This window comes from Tenrec ecaudatus, chromosome 9 (genome assembly GCF_050624435.1).
Source record: "Tenrec ecaudatus isolate mTenEca1 chromosome 9, mTenEca1.hap1, whole genome shotgun sequence".
In the NCBI taxonomy this organism is placed as follows: Eukaryota; Metazoa; Chordata; class Mammalia; order Afrosoricida; family Tenrecidae; genus Tenrec; species Tenrec ecaudatus.
The window spans coordinates 81,308,854-81,324,659 of record NC_134538.1 but is presented as its reverse complement, the minus strand read 5'-3'; the positions used below and the strand labels follow the sequence as shown (position 1 = coordinate 81,324,659).

The 15,806-nt window shown below is 44.2% G+C and overlaps 1 protein-coding gene across 1 annotated transcript in view; it reads right to left on the bottom strand.

Moving 5' to 3' along the window:
• Positions 1 to 15,806, bottom strand: part of SKAP2 (src kinase associated phosphoprotein 2) — a 177,423-nt gene that overhangs the window by 19,554 nt on the left and 142,063 nt on the right. The window contains exon 10 of the mRNA XM_075558259.1: positions 1,230 to 1,307. Within this exon, the coding sequence (XP_075414374.1) occupies positions 1,230 to 1,307 (78 nt within the window). The remainder of the gene's footprint in view (positions 1 to 1,229; positions 1,308 to 15,806) is intronic.

Below are 15,806 nucleotides of genomic sequence, written 5' to 3'. Positions count from 1 at the left end.
TCCTCGCTTCCTTTCTAAGAAAAGCAGACCCAAACCCTGGGCAAGCACCCTGCTCGTGCTTTCCTGCCCAGGGCCGGAAACCAGGCCTCTGTTTCCTTTCCACATGTCACAGGAGGAAGGACTCTGGAAAGTGACTTCCTGAACACACGCTTCTTGTCCACCCTGCCTCTGACAGCTTGAGAGAGTGATGTATGGGACATATGAGCGAGGGGAAGGTGACCCTGCCTACAGGCCCCTACAGGACATAAGGGATGATACGGCAGACCTGGCCCCGGCTGACATGTGGCTGTGACGAGGTGTAGAGTGCTGATAAGAAGCCAATCCTTTTGTGCCCCTGTGTAAAATAATTGCTGGTTTATCAAAACTAACCCCATGCTTGCACTACAGAGAGGCTTTATCTCCTGCTATTTGGAAATAACAACCAGCGAGAGAAGTTGCCCGTATCACGTGCCAGCAAACACTGGGCGCAGCTACTTCCCCGTCTCACTCACAATTAGGGCTTGGGGCCCTGGGCCGAGTGGAAATGGACCAGGGGACTAGCCTCCCTGGCCTTCTGGGCCACCAGCGTCCTTTCCCGATTTTTAAGTGGCTGTCACCGGACTCTGGCATTTCTTATACCCAATTCATTTGCTTTCCAGGCTAATCATATTCAATGAAGATATGCATGGCCAACATTTAAACAGGCTGCAGATCAATTAGCGGTCTTAAGTTTATCTGATTTTTATCAAAGAAGACAGAGCCGTGGGTCGATTGTCAGAGCCTGTGTCAAGTTGACCTTTTCAGAGATGTCTACATTGCCAGTCCCCTGGGCAACTTGTTGTCCCCTGTTAGCCTCTGAATGGCAGAAGTCTGTTCTGCTCAAGCACAAAGTATACACAGATGTCTATATTACATTCTTATAGGTCTGACAGCAACTGCATGTTGTATCAATAAGCTGTCCTTTAGCGGTGACACTTCCTCAATGATGATAAGCTAATTTATGCAACTAAATCTCCTTTGTGCAGAAATGAAAGCTAATTGAGTCATTACAAAGTAATTCAGGAAGGAATACCTTGTATAAATTGGCTTACTTTATAAATCCTTCTCAAGTGGTTTTCATGCATCCTAAATGGGACTAAGCGGTTTTTCAGCCCTAAGATAGCCAGCCCGAACAAGCCAACTTTGGGAGTCGTGAAAACATCCTCAGAGCAGAGTGGAAACGGCTCTGGTGGGGTGCTAGCATCCCTTACCTGAGGGCTGAGCAACACTGCCCTGGCTCGTCTTCCTTTGTGCCTCCATGTTCCCTGGAGCTTCGTCCTCTTCCTCTTCTGCAAACAAAACAAACAACATGCTTGAAGGGCATCTGCAGGAAGAGCAACACGGGACTCAAACTAGGTCACAAGCCATGATGAGTTGGAAACACTTCAGTCTTTACTTTCCCAAGCACACGAATTCACACTGCATTCTTTTCTCCAATCATCTAGCGCTGAAATAGACCTCTGGCGGTTTCCATACAGCATCCTGGCCTGTTAAAATTAAAGGTGTTTACCGGTGCTTTAGGAGCCCTGGTGTCATAGTGGTTATGTGTTGGGCTGCTAATGACAAGGTCAGCAGTTCAAAACCACCAGCCAGAAGAAAGATGGGCCTTTCTACTCCAGGACAAATTAATGGTCTCAGATACCCAGAGTCCTACTCTGTCCTACAGGGTCACTAATAGGGGTTGGAATGGACCCGATGGCAGTGAGTTTCTTTACTCTGGATTTGAAGAATTTGTTTTAAACATGTATAGAAATCCACCTGCTGGATTCATAGCCTGGAATCTGGTAAGCCCTGGCTGTGACACCACTCATTAAGTCCATATACCACTGGGTACTGTGGCAGGGGGACCCCAGATAACTACCGAGAGGAAACGGGGGATGAAATAGTTATTGAACAGCAGACACTTTCTTATATTTTCTCATTCATTCTTTATTGGCCACCAGGAGGACCCTCCTCTGTTGAGCAATTCCCCCCGATGGTATCAGGACTTACCATGTGTCGTGTACAATGGTAGATGTTACAATCTCACAGATAATGGATCTTTAAATCCTCATTTTACAGATAAGTGAGCCGAGCCTCACAAAGGTGAGGTAACTTCCAGAGTTTTATTATGTAAGTGGAGGTTTCTGATGACAAAGTCCAGGTAGCTTATACTGTCTACATATTCAGTGTTTTTACTCTCCTGACACATTCCTATCCCAAGTTATGGGAAAAGATATGACTAGATTAAATCAGAATAGTTTTAAGCAATGTCATTACATGATTTCATTTTTAACTTCATAAAAACCTATTACCTGACTACTTCTCCCAGCTAAGGATTTCTATACCATATCTGATGTTCTTAAGTCAGGGGATAGAAATGAAACAGCATGCCAGAGAATAACTGGATCCAAAAAGATCAGTGATTTCCAGACATTTCCCAAACTCTAAAGGAAACACACAAAACAAACCCATGCATGGCACATGACGAGTCCAGCCTCCCAACAGTAAATGTCCACGCAGCACTGACTACACGGAACAGAAAGGGCTGCTGGAGAGGCAGGGCTAATAGAGAGCTGACGGCCTCAGGAAGTCAGGACCAAGGTAAAGGGGCTGAGGGGCAGAGACCTGACAAGTGAGCGACGTCTGGAGAAACACTGGACTAGCACTGGGGGCTCTGAATGCGGAGACAGATGTGGGGGGCAGACAGAGGAGAGCATGAAAATGAAGGCTGCTCAACCTGGGGTGCCTGGGTCACGGCTGCAGTACTCAGAGGAAGGACAAGATGGGGACCGGGGTGTCTGGGTCATGGCTACAGTACTCAGAGGAAGGACAAGATGGGGACCGGGGTGTCTGGGTCATAACTGCAGTACTCAGAGGAAGGACAAGATGGGGACCGGGGTGTCTGGGTCATAACTGCAGTACTCAGAGGAAGGACAAGATGGGGACCGGGGTGTCTGGGTCATAACTGCAGTACTCAGAGGAAGGACAAGATGGGGACCGGGGTGTCTGGGTCATAACTGCAGTACTCAGAGGAAGGACAAGATGGGGACCGGGGTGTCTGGGTCATAACTGCAGTACTCAGAGGAAGGACAAGATGGGGACTGGGGTGTCTGGGTCATAACTGCAGTACTCAGAGGAAGGACAAGATGGGGACCGGGGTGTCTGGGTCACGGCTGCAGTACTCAGAGGAAGGACAAGATGGGGACTGGGGTGTCTGGGTCATAACTGCAGTACTCAGAGGAAGGACAAGATGGGGACCGGGGTGTCTGGGTCATAACTGCAGTACTCAGAGGAAGGACAAGATGGGGACCGGGGTGTCAGGGTCATAACTGCAGTACTCAGAGGAAGGACAAGATGGGGACCGGGGTGTCTGGGTCACGGCTGCAGTACTCAGAGGAAGGACAAGATGGAGAACATGCTGGTCACTTGGGCCCATTGCTGAAAGGCCGTGAACATCAGACTAGGAATGTTCGGCACAATTCGGTGGGTGAGAAGAGCCCCAGAGGCCCTTGAGCAGGAAAAGGCTGGAATAAACCAACGGGGAAAAGCCATCTGACCCCATTGTCCAACGTGAGCCTGGCGAGGGGCCCGGGGCGCAGAGAGCACGCTCAAGTCTAGCAAACGGGAAGGAAGTCCTGAGCTGGAGGGACACAGACAACGGGAAGGAGGTGGCTAGGAGAGGAAAAGGGAAGAGAACTGACTGGATAAGACTTGTGGGTGACTGAATGTGGACGGGCGAAGGAGCTTAGAAAGAGAACGAGAGAGAGAGTAACAGTGGACTGAGAAGTGGATACACTGAGGCAGACAGACAGACAGACAGGCACACAAACACACATACAGACAGCCAGAATAAGCTTTACTGCTGGCGAAACCCAAGGAGCAACATTTCAGCCAGAGGGATTTCAGGGGCTGCAGAGCAACCCAGAAGAAATGTCCATGAGCCACTGCGAGGAGTATCAGAGCGCAGTGAAGAGGTCAGGCCCACAGATGCAGATTTCAGAGTCTTAAGTGAATATAAAGCAAATTTGATAGAAACCATATTGATAAGTCGAATCTGACTGTCTTGAGTTTTTGTGCCTCAATTCAAACAAAATAATAAAAGCTTGAATATAAGGAACAGCTGGAAATTATCTGACATTTTATATGTATTATATACAAATATACACATTTTTTAAATGTCTACTTTTTAGGGCCATGGTCAATGCCAGCAATTTCATCACTAAGTCAATGGGAAACCTACTAATAAGTCTAATATTAAGTGTGTCTCCTTTCCTCTTCAACAATAGCTACTCACTGCCCATAGCTGCCAGGTTGATTCTGGCTCACAGTGACCCAACTGGCGAGAGTAGACCTGGCCCACAGGGTTTCCAAGGCAGACAGTCACATATTTCTCCCACCGAGATGCCAGTGGGTTTGAACCACCAACCTTTTGGTTAGTACTCAAACATTATAGTGGGTTAGCATTAACCCACTATAGATCGGGTGGCAACAATATCATTACATGAAATCAAGGATGAGTCAATATAAGCGGATTAAAAAGGTGTTTGTGTATGCATTTTAAAGGCAGAAGGGACATTTATATGTACACTCCTACCTATTCACCTTAAAGATCATTACGTTTTAAAAAGGCGCGAGAGAAAGCTTACCTTACTAGTCAGACATTCTCTTTCTCCAGTACTCCCTTCCTTCCACAAATTCCAATAAAAGCCTAAGTATTATTTTTGGCTCTTAAGAAGGGGCAGTGAGTCTTAGACTCCAAATGTCAGCCTCAAGATATCAGGAAACCGGATTCAGATAATTAAATGGAAAAACTGTAATCTTTGGCACATTTAACACTGAATTTAGAAGAATCCATGTATTATCATTTATTTTTATTTATTAAAATGCAAACACCTGGACTATATCCTAGGGACTTAAAAAGGTGCCAGAGAGTTTCGTCCTAATGGAATTTATTCTAAAATTCAAAAATTAATGGTATAAAATATATTTACTTAAGTATCAATATGTACTATGAAGCATCCAAATTGAAGACTATGAGATATTTTAACAAGGAGCATTTGGGAGGATGAGATGTTTGTTAAAAATACCTGCTTTCCCTCTTCCAAACCTAGTACTAGTATTTTAAGGTCAAAATCTTTTATGCATTTAATACATCAATTTTTCTTTATAATATTCAAACAGATCATTTTATCTGGGGCCAAAAAGGTAATCCATATAAAATAAAATGAAATTTGGTAGTTTTCTCTTTTTTAAACACTTAAGGGGGAAAAAAATACTCCGACCAAACCTTGAACAGAAACGGCCCAAGGCAGATGTTCAAAAAATATTGAGTGAACAAATAGATTCAAAAATAACAAAAAAATCCTATTACAATACATTCACATTTATTAACACAATAAACCTCTCCATACTACTCAGACAATGTGCAATAAGAAAATATGTAAGGTCAAGTGACCAAAATTCTAGGCAATACTTGCCTTCGCCATATAATGAAGTAGCTATGCACACTCACAGGTTGTTTTATTTAGGACTAGTATTAAACATTTTATTTGGGGGCTGAGGCACAGTGCCATTGTGCAATACTAATTAATACCTCAAATAATCAATGTTTGTGGGTTAATATATTCCATTCAACATTTTAATAACAGTAAACAAAAACAGCTCAGCTATGCAGGAAAATCCATCAAACCACACAGATGGTTATAAGGTTTTCATTATGTGGTTTCCATAGCAATCATATTGCGAATCTGGAAGCTTCTTGCAAATAAGCAGCTTGTATTTACATGCCTCTCAGCTGCAGCACAAAACTCTTCAACATGTGATGTTATTATTCCAATCACACATTGTTAGAAGAATCATCAGGAGATATTTTGATCAGACAGGAGGAAATAACAGTGCAGTGAACTAATTGTAGGAACTCATTCTATCGTAGTTTCACTAAATAATCAATGAGTATTAGAAGCATTATGACAGTCGTCAAAAGGTCTTAACATTAAATCTTGTCAAAAAAACATTTTGTAAAATATGCTGTTTGCAAGGAGCAACCAAGCTGATAGAGTGCAAAGCATGCTTTTTGGCAGCTGTCTGGCCTTCTTTCTGACTTGAACAAAGAAAGGAAAAACAACAGGAGACTGGATCTTCCCGAATCTCTTTAGGATAACTCACACTTGAGGAAATGCTGCCTGGAGAGGGAAAACCCAGACTTTTTCTCCTTCCAGATTAATCGATTTAATTTATACATGGATCCAGCGCCATAAAGATGCATTATTACCCTAGTAAGGATCGCCAGTCTGCCTACAAGGCAGCTTTTACCAAATGGCTCTTTCTGGCTTACTCATGTTCTCATTTTTAGACAAACATCCAATGAGAAAAGCAACAAGCCAGTGACACATTTAGCCAAGCGACTCACAAAAGGACACAAACAATGGGTTAGCACCACAGCGGGTTCTGGGACTTCCACGCTGAGGACCGGTTTCATCGCACCCAGAGGGAAGAAGCCGACATGACAGTGGTTCTCAACCTTCCTCACGCCGCGACCCTGTAACACAGTTCCTCGTGTTGTGGTGACCTCCCAACCATAACATTACTGTCGTTGCTACATCATAACTGTCATTTTGCTACTGTTATGGATCGGGCGACCCTGTGAAAGGGTCTTTCGATGCCCCCCAAAGGGGTCACGGCCCACAGGTTGAGAACTGCAGCAATATAAGAAAATATGTGACTCACACATGGTTATCTTCCTAACTGCATACCTTCAGAAAAGAGCTTTACTGAATTACAAGGTCTTTTAAAAGACATAAAACACAGCACCCAAAGTCATGCTCTACAATAAAGTTGGGGTTTAGTGCTTTACCTGCTCAGGCTTCATTTGATTGTGTGGCTATATATTTGTCTCAAGAAAAGTTAGTATTTATTTCTCAAATGTTCACAGCATGTGCATTAATATCTTTTATAAGAAGAATCCTCATAACAACTTGATACTTTTTATCATTGTTATTTTATGGGAACAAAAATGAAATGGAGGAGGCTTGAATCAGTTGTGCAGGTTTACCCATCCAGTTGGCAAGTGAGTTGGGATTTCAAATCTGCAAGACTAACATCCAAACTTTTACCCACATGCATACTGCCTCGCTCTTCATTTTCATTACAATTTTAAACTTATAAACGGATTGTTTTTTACACTTCATTGGAATATTGGCGTGGGGAGACTTGGGAAATGTTTTCATACACTCTCCAGTCCCTATGACCAGCACGCAGTATTTGATACTTAGTGAAGTGAGTCTTAGAAACCCCCTGCGGTGTGGCGCTATGCTCTGGGCTCACTGTGAGTCAGCACTGACTCGATGGCAGTGAGGAGTTTCTAAAAGGCAACTAAGAATTGGGAAGCTGCTTTCTAGGCCAGCCAGCTCCTATTTTCCTCACTGAGTTTTGACCAAGAGCCCAAGCTGTAAGTGTAGAGTGGATATCTTTGTACCACAAGGTCGGAAAGAAGATGCACCTGCATTTCAGAAGAACAAGCTCTACTGCACACCTCATCCAGGCATCAGAATCCAGAGTGTTGAAAGATGGCCCGAAGAAGGTTAAGATGAAGGAACTATTAAGATCCTTCTGCAACTGTCCAAAGTCAAATAAGGAAGAAATACTACAAGGATCTACTCAAATGGCACCTCACCCCTTCCTCCCACTCAAGGCCTGGGGCAAATTACGAAGGTCATCTCATATGTACTGTGACAGCTGGACACTGAATAAGGAAGACCGAAGAAGAACAAAGCCCTCGGACGATGGTGCTGGTGAAGAGCGTTGGACGTCTCATGGACTGACACAAGAATGCACGACTCGATTTTGAAAGAAGCACTGCCAGAGTTCCCCTGGGAGGCAAGGATGGCGAGACTTTGTCTCCTGTACTCTGGACATGTTGTCATAAAGGCTAGTCCCTGGAGAAGGACATCCTTCCTGTAGAGTAGAGAGGCAGTGAAAAAGAGGAAGGCCCTTGACAAGATGGACGGACGGACAGTGGTTACACCAATGGGCTCAAGCACAAGGACAGTGGTAAGGACAGTGCAGGCGGTGTCTAGGTCTGCTGTGTGTTAAGACTTCTATGAGGTGGAAGGACTCAATGGCACCTAACAACCACAAAAGGTTTTCTACTTGTTGATGAACTACTGTATCTCACACAATGGAGACATCATGTTACGACGACATAGGCCAGTATTACAGAAATATCAGAACATCTGACACAGCGTGTTTCTATCATGTTTACCAGGCAAATTGGGGCCTGTTGCCAATAGCACTTCCAATAAGGGCTTGGGAAGGGTCATGAGGTAACCAGACTTGTTAGGAGGAAAACAAAAAGCACAATTAAGATGCAGTATCAAGTTTACTGCCTTAGGTGCCAGTGTTTTGTAATCATCTACTAGTTTAACAAACCGGGTTACATAAAAGGCAGCTACAATAAGCTACAGTTGTTCAATCATACAACCCAATTTCCAACATTAGGGTTCTATTCCTATAGAGATTAATGTGGGCGCTCATTACTGCAGTTCAGAAAAAAGAAAATGTCATTACACTATAATACATTTCTTTATTATAATACTAAAATTAATGGTTTCACACCACTCTGAAAATGCAGAAATAATGATCTTTCACACAAATATTCCATTTGTCTACAAGATGGTTGAGATACTGGGGAGGGGGAAAATGCAAACTGGAGCCAAGCTCCCATTCAACAGACTCAGAAGAAAAAAATCTTAAAGGGAAAGAAACCTTAGAGATAATAGGCTAGTTAAAGTTCTTCATTCCAAAACAGAGGGTGGAAATGACTGGGTCAAGGTCATATAGCCCAACAGTTGGGCAAGGGCCCTTTCTACCCCCCCCCCCCCCCCGTGCCTTTTCCCAGCATTCACAGTGGCCAGGTTGACTTGGTAATCCAACGCAGCTGTGGCAGACAAGAGCTGCATGCCATGCAGGTTCAAACTAAGATGTTAGTGGACCAATGCTGACGATCAACAGCACTGGCGTCAGGACCCCAGAAATGGGGAAATGAGGAAATCTGCCCCGTCGGTTGGGGTACATTGCTCACTGTATGCTCAGTTTAAAATAAAACTCACTGCCATCGGGTCCACTCTGACTCATCTTGACCCTTGAGAATAGAGTAGAACTGCCCTTTGGGTTTCCAATTCCATAAATCTTTCCAGAAGCAGACTCCTCATCTTCTCTGCAGAGCAACAGGTGGGTTCCAATGGCTGACCGTGACCTCTACAACCCAAGGTGCATTTGTCTAATTATGCAAAAAAGCCCAAATTCTTAATTTTTAAGGTAAAATTTAAAGCACATTTTGCAACCCTAGAATTATTTTTAGCCCAGAAAGAACAGCATTCAACTATCTTTCAGTTGTTGCCTGTGTCCCTCTGGAGCACAGTGTAACTCTGACACACAGGGGTCAGGATGAGTTAGCAGACCCTCCCCAGCTGCTGGTTTGGCTTGGTTTCTGCACCTGACCCCTACTTTCTCGAAACATTCTAGTCTGCTACATGCAGCCAGCCCTCATGTTATGGTGACGGCCTTCAACACAGCTTGCAGTTGCAAACCAACCTTGAAAAGCCTATGGTATTACGAATTCGAGGAGCATGCACTGACTGGTTCACACTAGCAAACAGACTCTACTCTGAAGCACGCATCGAAGCACTATACTACTACAGTTCTGTTATGTTACAGATGTCTTAGTGCAGCTGAAGTGTCCTTTAATTTTTTATGTACAGAAAGGCACACACTACATAGCATATACTAAAACACACATCTGACTGACAAATTGTACCTGTTTCCAAATATCTACAAATTCAATTTAAAGACAGACTTAGGAACAGAACTCAGTCATAACCTGCGGGTTATGTATGTTCTCTGAAAAAAAAAATTGAACAACCTCTTTTTCTTCTTCTTCTTATAAAAGCAGTATTTTCTTATTACTGAAAACTGGGAAATAAAATAAATAATAAAAACATTTTTACAGCCTCCATGACCCAGGGATAACCACGCATACATAACACCTTGCTCTGGGTCCTGCCCTTACCTTTCTCTTTCATACCTTACATGTCCATGTGCAGTGCCAACTGCTCAGAGAGTCCAATATTTCCTTTTTAGAAAGTAAAATCTTTCTTCTTGACTTCAAATTAAAATTGTTAGTTTGTTAAGAGGCTCTACTCTAGCCTAGTGTTGGGGGGCAGGGGGCATTCACGGGCATTGTCTGTTTGATAAGTAAGGGGTGGGTCCCATCGCCACTGCTTGTCTGTGTAAGTATGTTCTTCCTCGTCACACGCCCGGCACGGCGCCCTCATGGTCAAGAAGCCAGGAACAACGAAAAAACGCAGTCCAATATGGGGAACCAGCACCCCGTCAGATTTATTTGGTCCCAAATCCCGGGCACAGCAGGGAATGAAAAACAAGGAGGCGTGAGTTTTCTAAGACCCTGTCTGGAGGCGATGCAAACGGGGGTCTGTGGAGTTAAGACTATTTTCATAACTACACGGAGGCGTCGTCTACTTTTCTCACTGTGCTAACCTTGGCAGCGACGTCCAGAACCGTGATGGCAACACTGCTGACACCTTAGCATAAATCAACACGCATCACAACAAACTGTCAATCTTTCTCCGCTGCCAGGGACTAGGATTTAAAAAAAAAAAAAGCCACTTTCACTTAGGAATATCCTAGATGAAGCATTAAAAAAATAATTATTCTTCCCGTTTAAAGCCAACCCTTGGCTGCAAGCCTTTTCCATATCCTGTGTGTCACCACCGTCGGAGCGCAGGAGCCATGGGCTGCGTGTCCCAATGGGCAAGTGGTGAGCAGCAGCCGCGGCGATTTTCAGGGGGCCCGGCTTTTGCTGAAAGAATGACAAAGCACGTTCACTCGGGCTGGGGGGCTTGGCAGATATTTTACCCAACAAGAGGGAACAAAAGGAGCAGAGAGAGCAACCGACAGTATTTCCTGCCAGTGTTAAAATGTGAGCTTTCAGCTAAAAGTTAGGATTTTAGGAAGTCAAATCTGCCACTGTGTGACAGCTCTCCAGTATTTAAAGACCTTCCTACTGAGATCAGTGGTGTTATTAACAAGTGTGGGGGGCTATCTTGTTGTTGTTTTGTACTGTGTGATGACATCTTCAATAATTGGAGGTTCTGCATCATGCAGTAGACTGACTAATTCATGCCTGACGTTTGGATCTTTTATCTATGCAAGATTGTATCTTTTACTCATTTAAACTTTTTAGATAACTCACATGGGTAAAACATCCATCCATAGAGCAAGAGACTCATGGATTTTTAATGTAACAGAATCTGAAAACGTCTTTGATATGGTTGAAGATTGTACACTGAAACTAATGTGTAACTACCACTTTTGAGCTTGGGTGCAGATCAAAGGACATTATCTACAATTGCCAAATCCACAGCCATCAAATTGGTTCCGGCTCATAGGCACTTTACAGAACAGGGTAGGACTGTCCCTTTGATTTTCTGAGACTGGATCTTTATGGAAGCAGACAGCCTCATCTTTCTCCCTCAGAGCAGCTGGTGGGTTTGAACCACTGACCTATAGTCAGTGGCAGCTCAATGTATAACCAACCCACTATTGTTGGCAGCTCAATGTATAACCAACCCACTATTCCACCAGAACTCCTTGCAATTACCTGCAAGGGTTATTAAAAACACCTCTTTCTACACAGGGAAGAGGATTTTCCTCATCTGCTAATTGTACTTAAAATAATACATCACAAGGAACTGAATGCATAAGACATGAGAACCTAATTATTTTCTGCTAAGACAGACATTGCAGAGACCTGCAATGTGCTAAACAATGACATGTGTCTCACTAAATTTGAGGAAGGGGATATAATTATTTTTCTAAAAATGTTATTTATGTTCATGTATAAAAACTATGATCATGCTGTTTTGATGTTTTAATCCACTAACAAACATTTTTAAATTTCTTTCTTTTAATTTCTAACTCAATAAATACTGACGGGGGTCCTCAATAATTTTTAAAACTATAAATGGGTCCAGAGATGGCAAGGTTTGAGAATGGCTGCCTTGTCATTTATAGACTTTTTCTCAATATCTAAACATTGTTGATCCACCACATTTAAAACAAAACTACCATCCTGCTAGCCCGAACACTCCTTGATAATGATTTAATATTCCCGAAGCACACAATCCCATGATTCCTTCATGTTACACTAACGCGTCTCATTGAGTTGCTGACCAAAATCCCTTCCTCTTTTCCCCCAATTGCTGCCAACTCAAGTCTTTCCTTCGTTCCACCTCTGCAGTAAGATTTGTGGGGCAAGTGTGACATCCTATCATGCTGTGTCTTTATCAAGTTGACCCAGGTTTTCAGTCTGTATGGCCTCATCAAAGATGTCGATCAAAGTGTTGGATGTGATAATACTGAGAACAAAGTCCTGAAGCCTTCCTTCAGTGCTGCTCGGAGACAGCTGTGCATACAGTTCATGATCCGATGGGCTTTAGGACCATGAAGGATCTCATGAGAATCATGGCCACTTGTCTTGCTGAAACCCCAGTGTGTCTGTCATTTTCTTTCACTTCATCTTCTAGGGCTTGGTTTATTAGCTTTCCTGGAATCCAAGGTCACAAACTATCTAGAATGTGCTGATTCCACTCCCCTGTGGATCATGTAGCGCTCCTCCCACATCCCCTCTACAGGGCCACTGGGGCCATCCTCCAAGTGCTGGAACTTCAGCGACTGCTGGCTTCACAATTGTGTCCCTCCCAGGAATTGTCCTCAGCTTCAGGGCACTGCCTCACTCAGGGTTACTCCCTCCCAGAGGATCCCCTGGAGCTAATGACTAGCTGACGTGGGAATACAACGACAGGCCCCTTGGCCTCAATTTGGCACAACCCTGAAAAGTCATCCCAGTTCCAGTCTCCTGAGGGTTCAGCTGAGGTCTCAGGCACAGTTGCTTTGTGGCTCAGCCACTGCTCCTGCCCAACTCTGCCTTCCTCACTTCCATCGGACCCCCTGCACTCAACTCACCAGGGAACCTACCACAGCAAACTTTCTCAGGACCCATTTCAGGGGACCCAGTTTAGACTAAGGCAGCTTTCGACTCTTTGCGGAAAGTTCCTACTTTAATTGTTAGACTCCGTTTTGAAGGAGCTGTCATTGAACTGTGGTCCAAAAGTTGGCAGTTCAAGTCCATCCATCCCTCCTCAGGAGAACATTAAAGCTACCTGCTCCCAGAAAAACTGGCAGCCTTAGAAATACGACGTATGGTTGCTATTAATTGGAATAGACTAGATGCCGTTGATTTGTATTTTTAAAGCGAGAATCTCCACACTTGTAAAAAGAAACGCTGGTGGCAATGTTGGGACTGCTCCCTCCAAGGTAGGTGGTTCAAACCCAGCAGCTGTTCTAAGGAAGACAGATGCGTTTATAACCTTGGAAGCGCTATATTAAGGTTTATAACCTTGGAAGCGCTATATAAGGTCACCATGCAGTGGGATCAACTAAATCGCAGTAGGTTTGGGGTATGCTTTTAATATCTGTCATCTTGCATACTTCCCTCAAAATTAGAGACAACTGTGCATCCACTTAGGAAGCCCTGGTGGCATAGTAGTTATGCATTGGGTTGTGATCCACAAGGTCAGCAGTTCGAAACCACCAGCCACTCTAAGGGAGAAAGACAGGGCTTTCTACTCTTCTTCACTGTTACAGTCACAGTGGCATCAACTTGAGGACAGTGAGTCTTTCAAGCTAAGTACAATCACTGAATTTGCAAGTTTTTAGTCTTACATCGTGGGCTTTCTCTGGGCCCGTGAGAAACACAATTCCTGCTTTCTTTCATGTACAGCTCAAATGTCCCGCATTTCAGGAAGCGTTCCCAACCCCTCCAAGCAGTTCTACTCTTCCGTCTCTGTCCTCACAGCTCTTGGTGAGGCTTCCTCGTCCCTTCTGTATCGTGCCACTGCCTTCGAGCCCCTTCCAACATGCGGGGCAGAGTAGGGCTGCTCCTTTGGGTCTCTGGTGCTGGAAATCTTTACCGGAACAGACTGCCGCCTCTTTTACCACTCGGCTTCCTCAATCCTCTTGTGGAGTACTAGAAATACTTGTGTATTAGTCCGCTTTTCTTGTAGGTGTCAATTCCATAACACTACATTTCTATTCCATAGATAGCCTAACACAGGAGTCGGAACATGACGTCTTTGGTGTTTGTTAAGCAAACACTATGAAAGGCTGCGAACTACGTGTTGTATCAGCAGCGTCCCTCTGCGTCTGTTACCCCATCAGCCCGATCAGTGGGAAGAAAACGCTTGACAGAATAGGAGCCAATACGATACAAACCGAGTTCCGCTTTCTCGGGACTATTGCCCTGGTAAATTTTGAACTCAAATTTCACAGAACCTGTCCGTCTTGGGCTGCACTTGGCACATTCTACAAACTCCAGCTTCTTTCTTAGTTTTTCTTTGTTAGTTGCCATTTCAACTGCTGATACACGTCCCAGTACAAGTTGCACCGAACAGACAGATTGCAGAACAAGGAGCTTACTTGATTTTAACATCCCCTCCACCTCTTTTCCCCATTGAGATTGTTTGTACTTTAAATCCAAACAACATTTTAAAAATACTTGTTTCTCTTTAAAAATACACAGGTAGGCTTATTCTTTAGTGGGCCCTTCTGAGGTCTACCTTCTTAAATTCTAGGCAAACGTGCCTGGCTAATACTCGCAATCATGGATTCTAAGATGACAACTGCTTTTGTCCAAGTTTCCTCTACCGATGAAGTCTAAAAACGGGGAGTTCCCCTATTTACTTCCTATATCATCTGCCTGATTCATTTTTAGCATGCCACGTCCTTTTCTAAACTATACCAGAAAAGATGCTATTGTAATAACTGGTCACTTCTTTAAGAAGGCAAGGGCAGGAACATAGAGATGGCTACCGCTGGCTGATGAGAAAGTTGATTCCAACTACGAAGGCCATAGATTTTTCAACATTTTTTTTTTTACTATAGGATCATCCACAACCCCCCCCACAACCCCTCAACCCCACCCCCAATAGGTTCTTGAGCTTTCTTTCAAGGTGCCTGAGTGTATTCCAACCTGTGAAGTTTTCCATTCACAGCTAAGGACATTTGATCATCATCTGTTTGTACCATCCAGGGGCTCCTCTACCTGTGTAGAAGTCCTAAATCCTGGGAATACCCACCCACCATTCCCAAGGGATCCATTCCAACCATTCAACTCATAGTAAGAGAGTAAACAGAGCAGAACTGCTTCGTTGGGTTTCGGAGGCTGTGCATCTTAACAGGGACAGACTGCCTCACCGTCCTCTACCAGGGCCCCTGAGTCCAGGGAACAGAAGGGCCCAAACACACAGTATTAGAATATTCACTATTTATCGACCACTGCAGGAGCTCTGGTGGTGTAGGGGCTACACATGCGACTACTAACCACCAAGTCAGCAGTTCAGACCCACTGGTAGCTCTGCAGGAGTAAAATGAGGCTGTCTGGCCTATAAAAGATTATTTAGTCTTACAAACCCAAAAGTCCCACAGGGCCACTATGAGTGAGAATCGCCTCAATGGAAGTGGGCTTGGCTTTTATAAGGGCCTCATCAAATGACAGGCTGCTTGGGTTTTTCTATTACCACCATATGTTCCTTCCTTCTGCTCCCCAGTTTGAGCCTAGACATTATGAGCCATCTCAAGCATCATGACACCTTGATGACTTAGAGCTTACAGCAGAATCGCCTGGCCACCTCGTTAAACCACAGATGCCTGGGCCATGGAGTTTCTGACTG